The sequence below is a fragment of the Cryphonectria parasitica genome (assembly GCF_011745365.1).
Source record: "Cryphonectria parasitica EP155 unplaced genomic scaffold M406scaffold_3, whole genome shotgun sequence".
Taxonomy (NCBI): Eukaryota; Fungi; Ascomycota; class Sordariomycetes; order Diaporthales; family Cryphonectriaceae; genus Cryphonectria; species Cryphonectria parasitica.
This window is the reverse complement of record NW_024468911.1, coordinates 1,325,107-1,342,315: the sequence shown is the minus strand read 5'-3', so window position 1 is coordinate 1,342,315 and position 17,209 is coordinate 1,325,107. Positions and strand designations below refer to the sequence as shown.

At 52.7% G+C, this 17,209-nt stretch overlaps 5 protein-coding genes across 5 annotated transcripts; 2 read left to right on the top strand and 3 right to left on the bottom strand.

Annotated features, from left to right (window-relative positions):
• Nucleotides 1–277: 277 nt before the first annotated feature.
• M406DRAFT_221185 (uncharacterized protein) lies at nucleotides 278–1,227 on the top strand (the record flags this gene model as incomplete). Its single annotated transcript, XM_040915585.1, has 2 exons — nucleotides 278–628; nucleotides 859–1,227. Coding segments are annotated over 2 exons (720 nt in total), but the record flags the coding sequence as incomplete, so codon positions are not given.
• A 288-nt stretch (nucleotides 1,228–1,515) lies between these two features.
• On the bottom strand, nucleotides 1,516–2,225 carry M406DRAFT_355438 (uncharacterized protein). The gene has a single exon (XM_040923171.1). It carries the CDS (start codon nucleotides 2,202–2,204, stop codon nucleotides 1,803–1,805), a length of 402 nt encoding a protein of 133 aa, XP_040777971.1. The 5' UTR covers nucleotides 2,205–2,225; the 3' UTR covers nucleotides 1,516–1,802.
• A 1,576-nt stretch (nucleotides 2,226–3,801) lies between these two features.
• Nucleotides 3,802–5,531, bottom strand: M406DRAFT_274472 (CoA-transferase family III). The gene is made up of 5 exons (XM_040918223.1): nucleotides 5,436–5,531; nucleotides 5,341–5,372; nucleotides 5,133–5,259; nucleotides 4,547–5,051; nucleotides 3,802–4,450 (listed from the first exon to the last, which is right to left on the bottom strand). Exons 1-5 carry the CDS (start codon nucleotides 5,454–5,456, stop codon nucleotides 3,945–3,947), a joined length of 1,191 nt encoding a protein of 396 aa, XP_040777970.1. The 5' UTR covers nucleotides 5,457–5,531; the 3' UTR covers nucleotides 3,802–3,944.
• Nucleotides 5,532–8,403: 2,872 nt separating this feature from the next.
• M406DRAFT_355436 (acid proteinase) lies at nucleotides 8,404–9,735 on the top strand. Its single transcript, XM_040923170.1, has 3 exons — nucleotides 8,404–8,805; nucleotides 8,899–9,032; nucleotides 9,102–9,735. Exons 1-3 carry the CDS (start codon nucleotides 8,503–8,505, stop codon nucleotides 9,472–9,474), a joined length of 810 nt encoding a protein of 269 aa, XP_040777969.1. The 5' UTR covers nucleotides 8,404–8,502; the 3' UTR covers nucleotides 9,475–9,735.
• Nucleotides 9,736–9,867: 132 nt separating this feature from the next.
• M406DRAFT_69179 (uncharacterized protein) lies at nucleotides 9,868–11,007 on the bottom strand (the record flags this gene model as incomplete). Its single annotated transcript, XM_040925234.1, has 1 exon — nucleotides 9,868–11,007. A coding segment is annotated over one exon (1,140 nt), but the record flags the coding sequence as incomplete, so codon positions are not given.
• Nucleotides 11,008–17,209: the final 6,202 nt, after the last annotated feature.

The window sequence follows — 17,209 nt, the reverse complement described above, 5'->3', positions numbered from 1 at the left end:
CCTAGGTATAGACGATCTCATGAACCGATTAGCAGTCAATTAGTTGTAAGCCATCATGTACAAATATTTAACCAGTTCCCGTGTCTCTGGATCCGGAGAAGACACAACGGCAGCACATCTATATCATCAGAAATTTTAATGTCTTATCACTGTCATCATGAGGGAAAATGTGACACTCGTTCTACATCGTCACCTCCACGCTCTCATACCGAGCCGTCAAGTTCTCCAGCAGGAGTCGAACATCGCTACAGACGATGCCCTGTCCTCGGGGGTGCGTTTCGCCCTGGCCTGTCTGATAGGCATCACCCTCTGGAACGCAGCCGAGATACTCCTCCGCGTCTGGTGGTCCCTCAGACAACGTGGAAGTCTGTACTTTTGGAGCATCATCACAGCCGCCCTCGGGATCCTGATCTGCGTCATATCACAGGTCATCAAGCTGGAGGTGCCGAGTCAGAGCGGCTCCGTCGCGCTAGCCATTGGATCCGCGGGCTGGGTGCCAATGGTAACGGGCCAGTCCGTCGTCCTATACTCGCGACTCCACCTGCTCTGGGATAATGCACGCTTGCTGCGGTATATTCTAGCTATTATTCTCATCAACGCCGTCATTCTACATATCCCGACCATTACTGTAAGCAGGTTTCTTTGTTCATTACCAAGCCCACCATCTGGCTTGCCTTCCCGGCCTTTTGAACACCTTGATGAGGTTAAAGGAAGGAAGGGGGAACGAAGATGATAATAAGAAGAAATAAAATAAAGGATATGCACCATTCTCTTACATCCCTTCCCTTCATCACAAGGATTGGGATATTCTATCATGTGTGCTGCCTTGCCTGTTGCTAACTTGACACCTCCCTTTAGGTGGGTATCGTGGCAGCATCTACCGACAGTAGTCCGCAGATCATCAAGGCGTACACCATCCTGGAGAGAGTACAAGTTACCATATTCTTCCTCCAAGAGCTGTGCCTCTCGGGCTTATATCTATGGCGATGCACCCACTTTCAAAAACAGTACGGCCGCCGGATGGGGGCAAGCGACACCGCCGCCATGACAAAGATGCTCTGGTCTCTAATCGCCATCAACCTGGTCGTCACCATGCTGGACTGCAGCGTGCTCGCCCTGGAGTACCTGAACCTCTACGTGGTTCAGCTGACCGCCAAGAACTTTGTCTACAGCGTCAAGCTCAAGATGGAGCTGAGCGTGCTCAACAGCCTGCGGGATTATGTCCAGCACTTTCGGAAGTTTGATACCGACTTCCAGAGAAAGGAGCGGCGCCGCATACAAGAGAGCATGGAGCGGCACTGGGAGTCGGCCCTGCGGAGGGCATTTGGAGCAAGTGCTGCCCAGGGCGCATCCCAAGGCGAGGAGGAAGATACGGATCACGTGGTAGAGGGCCGGCAGATCTTGGTCTCTGAGAAAGGAGTCTCCTCCAAGTCCGAGATAGTTTAATTAGACTAAAGCTACTGGAATAGATGAGGCAGGAAAATTAGACGGTGAAGCAGCATATGCAGGTGGAGTAGAACTCAAGCCTTGAAATGACTGCCTTTTCCTTTTTGTAAAATTTATCCGAGTAGACGTGATGAGGACTACCATACTGCTGTGTGTAGGCTCGCACTGCTGAATGATCATTCTGGGCTGAACAAAGAGCATCAACAACCATATCAAAGTCTCTGGTAACATATGACTTGTTTCACCTCCTCCCGGCTAAACCCGCTGGCCTCATCGGAGAAAATCACTGGTTGGGCTGCTCAGTGAAGCCTAGCTACCGATCTTGCTCCTCCTCCTTCTCGCCGTGGGCCAGAACCCTAGACCTTGACCCCATTCTCCTCCACTTTCTTTCCCTTCTCATTAAAGACGATAACACTAAAGGCATCGTAGTCACTCCCATCCACCAGCTGCCGGTCATCGTCCGCCTCGGGCGGCAACCAGCTGTACATGCCCTTGCCCGGGCGAGGCCACAGTCTCGTAAACGACGAGTCCTCTTCCGGGGTGAGGAGTTGGTGGCCCGAGGACGACAACCTATTGCCGTGCGCCTGCGCAGCGGCCTTGCTCTGGAGGCTTCCCGGGCCGGACCGGGCCTTTGCCATGGTAGATTTCTTGGCGTTGGCGGGGATCTTGCGGATGAAGTTGATGGGGCCTGTCGGGTTCGCCTCGGCGCGGCTGAAGAGGCCGTCGGTCGAGGTGCCGGCGAAGAGAGAGCGGGGCATCGTCGGTGATGGCGATGGCGCTGCTGCTGCTGCTGCTGCTGCTGCCGCTGTTTCCTTGGCGGGTGTGGATATTCTTGGGAAGATGGGTAGGTCCGGATGAAGATCGGTCGCGTGCATGAGAAGGTTGACGAGATCTGTCTGGGGGAGACTTGAAAGGTAGGCTCTCTTCTGTTGAAACGGGTTAGTAAATTCAGTACTGTGTGCAGCACAATCCGATCTGGCTGGGAACACTATATGCATCCTCCTGCTACGACTATTACTTACTTGACTGGCCGGTCTCCCAGCCCAGCTCTCCAGCCTGGGCTGCTCGACGACGACAGTCTTCTTCTTGGGCATCAGCCTGTCCCTCTTGGCCTGGCACATGGCACAATACCACTTCACATCAGGATCCCGCACCACCTCGTCCTCGATCCAAGGGTCATGACACCGTTGGTGCCAGGGGTCATTGCACCCATCACAGAAAACCATCTGGTTGGTGGCCGGGCTGTGCATGCGCGTGCACTTCTTGCACAGCGCCTGCTCCGTCGTCCGCTTGACGAGCTGGTTGCGCTTCTTGAGCTTGTCCTCTGCAGCCGGGTCGTACGTGTCCGGCTTGAGGATGTGTCTGCCTGACTTGGTCGTCGTTGGGGTCAAGGACGCCGCCGGTCTGGGGGTGCTCTTTCTGATCCCCTCGCCGTAGTCTGATGCCTCCGCCGGCGAAGACACATCGCTGACCTCGTCTCTGTTGCCGGGCTCGCGTTTGCGCTTGTTGCCCGCCAGTGAAACGGTCGACGTTACCCTCGTCGTCAGCCGAGGCGATGATGAGGCCGGCAGGGGAAGCGTGGCCGATGTTGTGCCAGGGGATGGGGTCGGTGCCGCCATCGAGGTTGACTTGGTGCTACTGCCGCTCATGGTGGCCACGATGCGCTCCCTAACACTGTCGTAGGCTGGCTGGGGAAAGCTCGGCCTCGGTGCCCCCTCCGCGGTCACTGCTGCAAGGGCGGAACCCAGGCCGCCTGGCTCGCCCCGCATCCGCCTGAGAATCATCTGGGTGGCGGCTGAGAACTGGGGCACATAGGGTCTCCGAGTTGTGCTTGACGAGGGAGCTGGTTTGGAGTCGTTGCTGGTCGGGTTGGAGGCTGCGGGTGCTGGTGCGGCGTTGCTTGAGGATGGCGTGGCTGGAGCGACAGGCGCCATCGTCGGCGCCTTCGTTGCCGTTGTTGTCGTACCTGCTACTTGATCTATGTCCTGGGGCTGCGCTGATTTATCATCAGGCCTGGGATCACCTGTGCTGCGACTTTGCTCGGCCATCTTGACATGCAAACCCTCAGGCAAAGGCAAACGCAACGGGTTGGACGAAAATTAAAGTTGCGCGGCAGACATGCAAAGTTGAGACGAAAGTTTGCGCTTTGGAACGGTTAAAGGACGAATCTCAAAGCAGTTTGGAGAACGTGGTACTCATCGTATATGGGGTAGTAGACTTGGGGTGGTCTGACACTCTATTAGAAGTTAGAAACGCAGCACGTGCAGATCACGTGACTGTGGGACCGGACGGGGACCAGCACCTGCCACCTCGGTCCTGCAGGCGTTTGGGGTAATCTCCATGAAGGCAATCTTTGGTGAGACGTTCCTTTTCTTTATGAAATGACTGGAACCTCTGTATACTTAGCAGTTAATGTTCCTGGATCGAGCCTCAGAACATGCATCGTCACCGCAGGCTGTTCCACCTGTAAATTGTTGTCTAATGCGTCTAGTCTAGCGTCACCTCACCACGCCCTTCTCTTTTAGGCTAGTAATCTGGGTCTCATCATACCCAAGATATTCCTTGAGCACCTCGTCCGTATGTTGACCCAAGGACGGCGGTGGCGTCCTGAGCCCGGGCTTGCTCCCTGAAAACTTCATGGGCGTGTTGACGAGCTTGATCGGGCCGCATTCCTCATGATCTGCCTCGATCACCATATTGCGCGCCCTCGTGTGCTCGTTCTGCAGCGTCCCCTGCACATCGTTCACTGCAGCATAGGGCAGGCCGCTGCCCTCAAACACCTCGAGCCATTCCTGGGTTGTCTTCTGCGTCGAGACCTTCTCGATTTCTGCCTCGAGCTCGTCTCTGTTGGCGACACGCTGCGAGTTGATCTTGAATTTAGGGTCGTCCTTCCACTCTGGCTTCCCAAGGCCATCGCAGAGGATGCCGAACAGACGATCATTTCCGCCGCCGAAGAGGATATCGCCATCCTTGGTCTTGAAGGCCTTGTATGGAACGATGGATGCTATTTTGCTGTCAGCCCCCGATCGAGCGGTGTAATTTTATGTGAATCAAAGGAAACGGGTGGGATCCAGAGGGGAAGATGAAAAGAAGGACGAACGATGTGCGGTGCCCCATCTCCCGGTGTCCTTTGCCCCGCTGATGAGACAGCTGCTTGCAATGTTGGCCAGGGTGGCCGTCTGACAGTCGCTCAGAGCCACATCCAGGTGCTGGCCCTTGCCGGACTTCTGCCGAGCCAGCAGGGCGGCCATGATGCTGTTGCTCGTGTACAGACCGGTGGTCAGGTCAGTCACAGCCACGCCGACCTTCACAGGTGGTCCGTCTCTGGTGCCCGTGATGTGCATGAGTCCGAACTCGGCCTCGATCATGACATCGTAACCGGCGCGTTGTGAGTACGGGCCGGTCTGACCGTACCCCGTAATGGAGGCATAGATGAGCCCAGGGTTGATCTTGTGGATGGTCTCAAAGTCGAGACCATACTTCTTCAGCGCGCCTGGGATGTAGTTCTCTACCAGGATGTCACACTTGGCGGCGAGCTTGTGTAGGATCTCGACGCCTGCTGGGTCCTGGAAGGATAGAGCTAAAGATTTCTTGTTCCGGTTGACCTGTTGGTGTTGTTGTTGTTGTTGTTGTTAGCTGTAGTACATGCTTCATCACACGGAAGGAAAAAAAAAAGAGCTGCTCACACCTAGGAAGTATGCTGCTTCCCCAGGGCCCTTGTGGTTCGAGTCGGCCTTGTATTGAGCATAGGGAGGGCCCCACGCCCGGGTATCGTCTCCACGGACGGGGTGTTCGATCTTGATCACCTCGGCGCTGCATACCAAGTCTCAGTTCTTGTTGTGTGTCTAGAGATGATTGGAATACAATTGGATGGGCAGGAAGAGAGACCCTTACCCAAGGTCGCCCAAGATTTGAGTACAATATGGCTGCCAGAAGTGATTGTCAGTAAAGAGTCCAACTGTACAGGCAAACCAAGGAGGCAACATTACGCCAGCCAAGACTCGGGTCATGTCAAGGACCCGATATCCCTCCAGAGGAAGCAGCCCAGGGGCGGCAGCAGGTGCAGCCGTCGATGAGTGCCGAGACCCAAGGTGGCTGCGGCCCACGCTCAGGTTGTACGTTCGGCGTAGGTGGTAGAAGCCTCTCGAACCTCTCCATGCACGGCTCACGCTATTTGTCGCCATCTTCGCGTGCATTGGACTCGTTGCATCCACCTCTGTTTCTGCAACGGGTCGTCGGCAAGCAGGTGGTCATCAAAAAAGCATCGTACTGGTGACTGCCGCGGTGTTTGGGGGCGGAAATGCAGTGGTGGCGCCTGCGTTGCCGGTGCCAAGCACTGCGCCGAGGCCCACTATCGACGGGATATGCAGGCAATGTTTACTCTGCCAAGGTGTCACTCGCTCACTAATAGCTGCCGAGCTGAGTAGCCTCGGCATTTCGCAGCCGGTTATTCCATTTCTTCTCGAACGATTCCACTTCTTGTAACGATTACTTGCATAGATTGCCAATGTCAGGGTCTGGAAAGGAAGTTATTCACATTACCGTCATGGCAAACCTCTTGAGAAAACACTCCATCCAATAACACCCCCTCTCCCTGGTTGCCATTGGAATGACAATTGAGTTATTTTACCCCATATGTCTTTCATGTAAGTGTCGCAACAATGAATCACATCTCCTCTGTAAGCGCCAGGCGTACTCGCTTGTGGAGCTGAGCTCTGCACGTCAGTTATTCCCAGCCAGCTTCCTATTTGAGGATTGTCGTGAAGCATGACGTGCCTATATCCCTACCTGGCCAAATCCTCCAGAGCTTGTGATTATCTATTACACTTTCATCCGTGCAGATGGCATCATATGGCAACAGTCAGCTTTGGCATTACTATTAGTAAAATTAATTCATTGTCAAGGTGATCCCAAGCTCGAATACAATCCAGAATATGGCGACAGAATAGGTCAAATAATGGCATTGTATGTATTGTCTGCATTGTCAGACGCCTCGGGCGAGACTTGGTCAGGGCTAGTCTCTCGAGACCTCACCTGCATAAGTACCTGGGAAGTACGTAGACATCTCTACCATGTTATGCTAAGCTCAGCTCATCACTGCATTGGGGCAATGCGACTTCACAAAGAAGAACAGCAAAGCATCTTTTCTTTGGCTAGTTCTGATAGTCCTTATCTTTCAACACTTGGTGTGCTGCATTCTATGTTTGCCACGCTACCAGCCTCCTACGTCGTAATTTGCCGCATCTTGGCCCCAAAAACGTCTCTGTATCTTGAACTAGAACTAGAGAAAATGTCCGATATGCAGGCTATTGTCATTGAGCCTTGATATACGCAAGCAATGACTGGCGGGTCTATTTTTCCCGTTGCTTCTCAACGTCCCACCTCTTGTTGTATCCATCCGCGTACATACTTATGTAGTATTGCCCTGCAAAGGTCTCGAATGATACCGTCTCTTGATGGGTTGTCGTGCTTCACACCGATTCAAGGCGCCCTGGCCGAGACTATCTTGAGACTTTTTACTGAAACAGGAAGGCAAAATGGTGTTTATCTGGCTAGACTGAGGATTGCTTGCCAATTACGAGATCAACGAGATGCTCCCCCCCAGTCGCCAAGATATCGTTGACCGGGCCCAAGCTGATCCTTGGCCTGTGTGACCTAGCTGATCAGCCCAAGGGTACCACAGCAGTGCCCCCCCCCCCCGCACTACCGGCTGTTGACGCGATGCAATCTCCACATAACGAGAAATAGAATTCGTGTTCGGGCCGCTCAGCGGCGGCCAGTACCGCTGACCATGCGAAGATCAGTCAGGCGGGGGCGGGAGGCGGGGGAGGGGAAACACACACACACACAGAGAGAGAGAGAGGAGGGATCGGCTCTTCTTCATGGTGTACTTTTTTATATATTGGTTGGAGCTGAGAATTCTATTGAGGGCTGACCAAGACTGATCTTGAGAAGTAAGTACCTAGAAAGCAAGTATGTAGTTCTCTTAAAGGTCTTTGTCCGCGGAGACACATCCCACTACAACCATCTATTGCGTTCACTTTTTTAGCCCATTGAACTGCATGTGATTGGTTATCGACAGTTTCGTCAACGTCCGCGGGCGCCACCTGCAAGGTGGATCACACCTTTGTGTGGTACCAACGAGCGCAGGTTGGTAGTTAACAACCATGTGTATTTTGGTTTCTATTCCTTCTATGTTTCGTTTTGCCACCTCCTCATGCCAGTCCTCTAGCACGTCTTTGATAACGAACGATTTTGTCCCTCTTGGCGAAGTGGCGTGCGAACAAATCATGAGGCTGCTCTTGAAGAAGAGTGTGGTTCGCCAAAAAGGCGTCGGTTACCGGATGGCGGGCCAGACCGATTTCAGCTTAAGGCCATCGTCGCAACCGGCGGAGCAAAAACTGGTACACAAGTAAAGATGGCTGTCGAAAAGAAGGCTTCTAGAGAGCACCACGTTGCAGCGCCCCGCCGCACCCCCCACCCTTTCCGTGGTGCGTAGTCCTGAGCTCGAATTGGCTGTCCCCGCGGCTGAGCTTACCCAGGCAATTAAGCTTGATTTAGGGCCTGGTTTTATAGACGGGCCAAATTCATTAATTGGGAAGGTAGTACCGCATATGCTGGGTGTGGTTCATATTGGATCCAGATATTCTCTGTATATCCACATCAGCTGGACGGATCCGAGAGGTGTCGTGCTGATAACCACCAGGCTGGTAGGGTCACATACGTTACGGCTTGGGCCGCTTCAGTAGTTGGACCCTACGATAGTATCTGCAGAGGAGAGTATTGAGAGAGTTTGTCTAATCAGTATCAGCACGCCTTTGATGATACCTTGAACGTGAACACCGTGAAGAGGGGGAGGGGCGGAAAGAGGGTGAAGGGGAGGGAAAGAAACATTATAAAAGCACCATGATTCCCTCGTCGAGATCGAGAGTTCATTCTGTGTGACAACCCAGAGCATCTTCTGATAGAGTCTCCTCGTTCAAAGGTTTATCTTGCAATTCCCCCCTTCAGCTCCCAACTTTTTCGGTCCACTCCCTCGTCCCTCACCTTGTCAAGATGAAGTACGCCACTGTCGTCGCTGCCCTCCTCGGAGCCAACGCTGCTCTTGGTGCTCGTTTCACTGAGAAGCGTCGCGAGCGTAACGAGGCCCGCCTTGCCCGTCGCTCGGGCTCGGTCCGTCTCCCTGCTACCAACAGCGAGGGTGTCGCTATCGACGCTGCTGAGTCTCGCAATGATACCACCAACGTCGAGTACTCGTCCAACTGGGCTGGTGCCGTCCTCATCGGCTCTGGCTACAAGTCTGTGACTGGCACCTTTGTCGTTCCCACCCCCAAGTCCCCCGGCAGCGGCAACACCGAGGTACGCTATATTTAATAATTTAACATAGTCATTCTATTCCCGCCTGTGACTTGGAAAGGGCAATCTTTTTACTCACAAGGAACATGTATATAGTATGCTGCTTCTGCCTGGGTTGGTATCGACGGCGACACTGCCCAGAACTCTATCCTCCAGACTGGTGTCGACTTCTACGTCGAGGGATCCTCGGTCGCCTATGATGCTTGGTACGAGTGGTACCCCGACTACGCGTAAGTATTGATCATTCCCATCTTCCCCTCTATTGTCCTGCTTCAGGCTGACGCATATCTTGCCTGCAGTTATGACTTCTCTGGCATCTCCATCTCCGCTGGCGACACCATCAAGGTCACCGTCACTGCTACGACCACCACCAGCGGCACTGCTGTTGTCGAGAACGTCACCAAGGGAACCACTGTCACCCACACCTTCACCGGCCAGAGCGCTGCCCTTCAGGAGCTCAACGCTGAGTGGATCGTCGAGGACTTCGAGGAGGGTGACGAGCTTGTGCCCTTCGCCAACTTTGGCACCGTCACCTTCACTGGTGCCGAGGCCACCACCTCGTCCGGAACTGTAACTGCCGCCGACGCCACTCTGATCGACATTGAGCAGAACGGCGAGGTCCTGACCAGCGTTACCGTGTCTGGCAGCACCGTCACCGTCAAGTACGTTTAAGAAGGACCGCTAATTCATTAATTGTGCTTCTGGGGAAGAGGGAGAGCTTTTCACCGGGAAGGGGGAGGGAAGGGAGGAAGAACAGGGAGCAGAGTCCACGGGGGTTTGTTGAGGACATAATTCGTACGGCGGCACCTAGTTTTCTAGGTTGTCTATTCCTTTCATACAGAACAGGTTCAGACCTTTCTGGCTCATTTGGACATAGCTATTAGCTGAACGTTAGTTGTATAGTCTGCTTCAAATCTATAACTGGACATGCACAAACTTTTGGCCTCTATGCAACTACAATGTGTGTTACTATGCTCTGAAACTAATCTTACAGGAGCAGACTAGTAGAAACTGTCCCGAGCCTGATGTAAAAATAGTACCTTGTAGTCTGTGATTCTCTTTGGTTCAATAACGGCGTTGATACTTCCACAACCCCCTTGTATAGCCTCTTCTGGAACTCTGAGCTCTGAGTTCGTCTTCTTCATAGTCTGCTGTCGACCTGTTGCGTTTTGGTTCCTCCTGCTCTTCACCATGCTGTTCCTGTTGTATATCCATGTCTTCAGCCAGGTGCTCTTCCTGTGGTTGCTCCTGTGGGTGCTCCTGTTGCTGCTCCTGTTGCAAACCTGTGTCCTCACCAAGGGCTACCCTCACCCTGGCGACAGTGTCTCTCAGAGCTTGTGGCATGGCCTCCTCATTTAGCATCCCAGAGGACAACAACTGCTGAATGTGAGTCCGTACCATCGCTTTCAGAAAATCTTCCATAACGGTTGCCGTCATTTCTTCTCTGGCCTTTTCGCCTCGCCGGACCTCTTGTTCCTCAACATAGACTTCGATGCAATTCATCCAGGTCATCATCAGATTTTTGACATTCGGGTCTGTTATACGCGACATTTCGGCCTGCGCGGCAGGATATAGGCGATTGGCGGATTGTCTCGCCTGCAACCTCAAGGCCATCACTGCGTCTCGCCGACTCAGATCCTGCCTAGGGTTGTCCTCGATGTAGTCGGGCTCCAGAATATCAATCATCTCATTGAACTTCTCCCTAATTGTATCAAGGCCTCCAAGTAAGCGGCGGTGGTCAGCGACTGCTTGGTCCATTCTGTCGCGAGCCGTGAGGATAGCAGCCCATTCGTCTTGGTTGTTGTCCCCTAAAGCGCCCAGCAGTTTCTTCCACACTTTGGTTTCCGGTTCGTCTTGCTCGTCGTCGGACAAGTTGCTGGCCATGTTGAGGTCGCCATCCACCTGAAGGAGGGTCAGGACCGGCCGGAGAGTTTGCAGGCCGGTACTTAACTCCTTCATATAACGGGCATGGATCTGTACACGTTCACTGTATCTCTGCTTGTGGTACGAGGCAATTAAGCTGAGGTAGTGTTGCACATTGCGACCCACAACCTGAAGAAATCCAAGCATACTCTCGATGGCCCGTCGTAAGCCACTTGTGATCCCGTCAAGGACCTCTGTTGCAGTTGGGCTGGTCATATCGGGAGTAGACTTTGTCTGGTCGCTCAATACAGCCTCAAACTCTTGTCGGACAAGCTGATAGTTCTCTGTGACTGCATAAGATAGCCTTCCCATCTTAAAGAGGTTGTCTTGCCAAGTCAGTTGCTCGTAGTAAAGTTGTCTTCGAAACATTTTCCCCTCGGCTGCTTGAATCGTGCGGTCCCTGAGCACCCCAGCAAGAATACTTTGTCTGGTTAGTAACAATGTCTTGACCAACAAGCTGCTGATATAAGAGAAAGAAGATCTTGATCGCCGTATGAACTGCCCTGGGATGATCTAGCATCACCCTACAAAACTATTTTCTTCGCTAATGCAGGATAGCTGCTAGAGATCTGCAATCCGAAGAAATACTTACTCATGTTTAAACCAGGCCAACATCTCCCATCCTTCACTGAAAAGGCTAGCCAACCTCTTGCTTCTGAGGGATATGCCTAATACATCACCAAGAGCGTTGGCATCGTCCATGCCTATCCAAGTGGCACGTAAGAGCTCCCAGGAAGTAGGTATTGCGCTGCCATCGTCACCCGTCGGATAAGGCAACATTCGAAAGGCCTGATAGCCGAATCTTTGTTGGGTTTGCCACCATTCTGCACAGTGATTAGGATGCAGTGCTTTTATTCAGACCCAGAGTCTTGACGACAAGGGGTTCGTACCTTGTCTAAAGAACTTTGTCATCTTGTTAAGAGGAATGGGCCACAAGGTGTTAGACGCAGGTGTGGGCTCCCCTATCAATCGATTACTGTAAGGATCGTTTTCCGAAGAATACTTTTCATTCACTTGATCCCACAGCCACGGCTCGTGATGTCGATTTGGCCAGCTTCGGAGCGCGCAGATGGACGACCAGACTTGGTGGCTAACATAGCTCAGCGATTTGAGTCCACCGCCCCAGATCTGCATGCACATTCAAGATTAATTACAGGTTTTCTGCTGACCAAGAGTAATCTCCACACTGCACTGCTTGATGATGCCGCAAATGTGGCAGCCAGGAGGATCCAGCTTGAGCTTCTCCTTAATGATTTTGACAAGTGGACCACTACTTTACCTGTGCTTCGAGATTGATGCCCTCTTCAGCATATTCTGCGTCTTCAAAACTGGAACTTGTCAGTTTCCTGCGTATTGGATAGGCATACAGGCCGCTTCCCCGCTCAATGCTGTCACTATCATTGAACTTGGGGCAGTTCTCAAGTGGCGACGTCATAACTATCTGCGAGACTGCGAGGGCGATAATCACTCACAAGAAGGTGCCTAGATTGCCGCCGTCAAACATCTCATCGCAGAGCTCCCGAAGACAAGTCTTCTGCTCCTGGCTAGCGAGAAAACCACATGCATCCAGGCGGTCAGGATCATGAAGGATATATTTATGAGCATCTGACACGATCATGGCCAGGGTTAGAATTTTGGACCAGTTGAACAACTGAACCATGCGATCACGAGAACGTAAATTCGAAAACAACAGACAACACCTGGATATCTGTGTCCAAGGGGGAATTTCTGTTCGGGGCTCTGACATTGCCACCGCGATCTGAACTCACTCGTTACAGCATGCTTGTAGAAGTTAGCGAGCGTGTTGCTTGGGGTCCAAAGAGGTTTCCTATAGCGGAGCATCAAGGAAAGCATACACCTAGCTCGTGCAGGAGAGTAACTGCCAACTGCATACGGAAGCCGGCCTTCTCACTCTCTGAATATACCGGGTTTATAAGAGCCCAGATAGTTGTCGCGCCGAGGAGAATCACTGAGCTGATACCACCTTTTCCGACCCATAAATCGTGGCCCAGTTCTGTAGCCCCAGGCCCCGCCGTTATAGCAAGTCGTATACCTGATCAAGTAAAGACTGTGAGCGAAGAAGAGAATCTTGCGAATCACATGATTGATATCTTACTTGATCGTAGGGTGCTGAGCATGGCTGCTTGCGAAGGGAATTCCAACTCCTTGAGCCGGAAGGCAGCAAAATACTGACGAAATGATGTGGGTTAGTCTTCGTATTGAGAAGCGCAATCATAAAAGATTCGGACGAAACCCCATAGTCCTGAGTGTGGCTATAGAACATATGCAGACAAAGGGAGGGAAGTGCGTGACTGGATGCTGCACGTACCATCTCCTCCTCATCCTCTTCTAACCAGATCGACACATAATTCTTGCCTGGAAAGGGTCGAGGGTCTCTATCGTAAGGCACTGGACGCAGGTGGTACAACGACGTGACTGCGTTCCAGTAAGGGTGTCCAGAGCGGAGGACACGCGTCACCATCTGCAAGACTGGCTTCACTGCCGACCAGATGCGGTCGTCCGTCTATATAAAATCCTGTAGAGTTAGAGATGATGCTCCACCGGGAAACAGTTGAAAAATCGGAGGATTTGTTGTAATTAGTAGGAACATACCATGCTATACTCTCCTTGCGAGCCATCAATGTTCCACCACGTTTTGCAATTGAAACCGTATCGTTCCGCAGTCGTTGGTGATTCTTCGTCGTCCCACAAAGTCTGGGACCAGCGGTCACGAGAAAGCATCCTTGATTGACATTGATCAGCTTTCTGTAGCTATTGACGTATTCAAGATAAACAAAAATAACGAAGCTGATGAAAGAAAGCTGATGAACCTACGGGTCAATATCCTCATCTGAGATATCGGCTTGCAGATCAGGCGGGCTAAGAGGGAGCCCTGGGTTATGTGCGCCTACAGCCTCTAACTGAGGCCAGTTTCATATCATCTTAGTGAGTGCACTCTAGCGATTATCACGTGTGCTGTTGGAATTCATGGCTTACTTCTGCAGTAGTATATCCAGCAAAGGCGTGGATCTGGTATGCCTCGTCGAGATCTATATCGCGCTCTGGGGGGTTCTGCAGGTTCGAAGAAGGTGGAGGCAGACGCGACTGGATATCGTGGGTCGGAGTCATTTGAGAGTATCCTACTATATCTTCGGGCGCATCGGGATGTATACCAAAGCGTCTTAGAAGAAGAAGAAGCGGAAGAACTTCTATGTCAACTTGAAGAGTACACACACACGTTCCTGAGGGAAACCTGGTGAATCGTACCGTGCATATTGTGTAGGGAATCGTGCCTGGTCCACCGGCAGCATAGCAGGCCTCGCAGTGGAAAAACTGTCACCAAACATCCTCCGTTCCATCGCCCCGTCGGGGCTCACCTCCATGGGCCATTCTGGATCCCATTGCGGATCTGTCCAGAAAGGCACGTAGTAACGAAGCCTCTTGTCCCGTGGCAGCCACCTGTTCGTGATCACGGCCTCCCTTTCGGCGAGGTGCCTCGTGAAATGTAGGAACGGGTCGTCCTCAAAATCCATACGAGGCGGGACATAATCGTCTGGTCGGTAGTCCGGGACATCAGAGTCGTCATCCGAGTCTTGTTCGGGCTCTTCTGGGGCGTGGGGATCGGAAGCCGGCTCTGGATCTTGGTGAGCATCTTGCTGCTCCTCTTCGTACTGCTCCTCTTCGTACTGCTCCTCTTCGTACTGCTCCTCTTCGTACTGCTCCTCTTCGTACTGCTCCTCTTCGTACTGCTCGTCCTCGTGTTGTCGTCCTGCATATTCCTGAGCATCTTCCTCCGCCGCCGCCATCTTATCACCACGGCCCGCCTTTCCAGTCATTTTCCAAGCTCGTCCCGTCAAACCTCAATCGAGTTTCTGAAAAAAAGGAGACAGGGAAGAGAAGAAGAAGAAAAAAAACAAAAAAAAACAGCGCCTACTGAGCTGTTCTGTGACGTCTGCAGAATACATAGTGATACAAGTGGGGATTTCCTCCTTGTTTCTCTTTTGAATATTTCTTTGACCAACAATAAGGAGCAACCGTCATTCGTTTCCATACCGGAAACGGCAAGTCAGGAAAGTCCTGTCTGTACAGAAAGAAAGAAAGAAAGCGAAAAGGGTGAATCAGCAAAAGCTCCCGCGGGGACAAAGGCCTTTATGCAGACTGAGGAAATTCGGAAAAGAGCTGGTTGTTGAAAGGCATTCAGTAGATTTGGCATGGGATTAACATGGACCAGTCTCAATTCAGGATACCATTGTTGCTCCCTCCTCGAGTCTCGTGTGCATTCTTCAGTGTTTCATCCATCGAGTCTTCAGTGTACTTCAATACTTTAATTATCATGGTCTCGAAGTATGAAGCTGTTAGTTAAGTCCGCCGACCCAAGCCAAGAAAGAGACACCTAATTATGGCTAAAATTGATAGGCTACACGTCAAGAACCCTCCCTATATGTGGAAGAAAGTTGTATACTCTGTTCAAAGCAAGTAACAGCAAGTAGTCATCACAATCAAGGGGAGTCAGGGACCATCGTGTATTTCAGTAGCTGCATAGGTATTCACCTTTGATCTTTCGGAATGTCTGGGCCGAGGCAGGTGGGCAGACAACAGGCAAGACCAGCATGGTGGTGGCCGCATACCGCCCAGGTCTTGGTGCAACCACCTTGACCAGTATATCGAAGGGCTCGAAGCCGAATGCTCTGAATTCCACCACGCATATATACTTTCTCAAGCCAGCAGTATCGAACAAACATGACCTATACTGACAACGCAACGAAGCCCCTCTCTCCTGGGCTTTCAGCATGTCAGCTTTATGGTAAGCAACTCGATGCAAGCCAAATCTTTGTGAGACCGGCTCATCCCCCACTCACTCGACAACCAAGCCCTCAAGAACTCTCATGGCTCTCGTCCCTTCCTTCTCAAACGCCATGACCATCGCCTCGCACTCATGCTTCAGCTTCTGCTCAGCCTGGCTCGCGTTGTGGTAGACCCACTCTTCAACCGTCATATTGCGCTCGAGGTCCGTCAAATTACCCGCGTTGGCGAAGAACCGGCTGGCAGCGCTGCCAGCACCGGCATTCTCCTGATTCTCGAATACAAGCTCGAGATCCACGGCCGTCCACTCTTCGGTGCTCTGTAGACCGCTAACAACGTTTGGCTGTTGCTTCGAGGGAGACACGGGCCGCTGCCGTTCTGGCGTCCTGATCGGCAGAGATATACGTTTACCTCTGCTGCTATTAGTGTTGGGTCTTGACGAAGGCGGGCGGTTTTCCGCGTCAGATGCCTGGGGCGTTGGTGATGGCGAGACCGTAGCCTGCTTCGCAGACTGCACAGGTGACGCGAGGTGCCGGGGAGTTTGAGGGGGTCCTGAGGGGATTGGTGACTCCAGTGCAGAAATAGGCCCGACAGGCTTTCGCTGAATCGCAAAAGGCGAGCCCTGGGGAGCTGGGACTGGTTTGCGAAATATCTTCGGGGTTTCATTCGCAGCAGATTCATCCGCAACTGGAGTGTTCTCCTGAGTTGGTGTCTTTTCGGTATCGACTTCCATCTGGACAGGCTCAGGCTCAGGCTCTGGCTCTGGCTGTGGTTCAGTGGCTGGTGCAACCAGCGTTGGTTCCTCAGAGCTGACACCCGTGTTTTTGGTCTTCTTAGGTGGTCGACCGCGCTTGGCTTTACCAGTTTGCTTTTGCGTTTCCTGAACCAGAACTGGGGTCTGATCCTCGTCTACTTGCATGTCCTGCGGCTGCGGCTGCGACTCCGGCTCGACCGCGGGCTCAGGAGGTGGTGCAGTAGTAACCTCTGCAGGCTCGTCAATTGGCCCCTGCGATACCTTCTTCTTAGGCGGTCGGCCCCGCTTGGCGGCTGGCTTGGCTGTCGTTTGGGCCCCGGCGTTGCCCAAAGATGCGCGGCCCACAGATCTCCTGACCGTAGTGCTGTTGGTGACAAAACTGACCTCTGCCTCTGCAATTTCATCCGGTTCTTCGGCCTCGGCGGCTGTCTGTAGCTGAGCTGGTTCGGCGGGAGCAGCTTCCTCCTTACCCTTCTTCGCCGCCGCCGCCGCCTGCTTGGATGTCTTTCTCGTACCAGTCTTGCGACCTTTCTTCGGGACCTTGAGCTCTTCTGGCTCTGGCTCTGGCTCTGGCTCTGGCTCCTGCTCCTGCTTGGGCTCCGTCCTGTCGACATCCATCTCATTCTGCATAGACCGCAAGTCCGCCTCGATTTGCGCGTCAGTAGGTTGCGCAGGCTCTGGATCAAACATGGCAAAGTCAGTCGTCAACGTCTTGGCAAGTGGATCGGCTGCGCTGCCAGCATTCTCGACGCTCTGCCTCTTGCGAGCTGCGGCCGCTTTCTTTGTCTCGGGATCAGCATCCGCAGGGTGGTCCTCATCATCTGTCAGTGGCCGTTCCAGGTCGGCCTGTAGCTGTCTGTCGATCTCATTGTCGTCTGGGAGCTGAGGAGGCGGGGACGCTGTCGATGCAGTCGTGGCTACCGAGCC

Excerpts from the sequence above, each read along its gene's own strand:
- M406DRAFT_355438 (XM_040923171.1), bottom strand. The coding sequence starts at position 2,204 with ATGCCCCGCTCTCTCTTCGCCGGCACCTCGACCGACGGCCTCTTCAGC.
- M406DRAFT_274472 (XM_040918223.1), bottom strand. The coding sequence starts at position 5,456 with ATGACCCGAGTCTTGGCTGGC. Across the intron at positions 5,260-5,340 it reads CAAATCTTGGGCGACCTTGG|CGCCGAGGTGATCAAGATCG; the intron begins GTAAGGGTCTCT and ends CTTGGTATGCAG. Across the intron at positions 5,052-5,132 it reads AAGCAGCATACTTCCTAGGT|GTCAACCGGAACAAGAAATC; the intron begins GTGAGCAGCTCT and ends CAACACCAACAG.
- M406DRAFT_355436 (XM_040923170.1), top strand. The coding sequence starts at position 8,503 with ATGAAGTACGCCACTGTCGTCGCTGCCCTCCTCGGAGCCAACGCTGCT. Across the intron at positions 8,806-8,898 it reads CCGGCAGCGGCAACACCGAG|TATGCTGCTTCTGCCTGGGT; the intron begins GTACGCTATATT and ends ACATGTATATAG. Across the intron at positions 9,033-9,101 it reads GAGTGGTACCCCGACTACGC|TTATGACTTCTCTGGCATCT; the intron begins GTAAGTATTGAT and ends TCTTGCCTGCAG.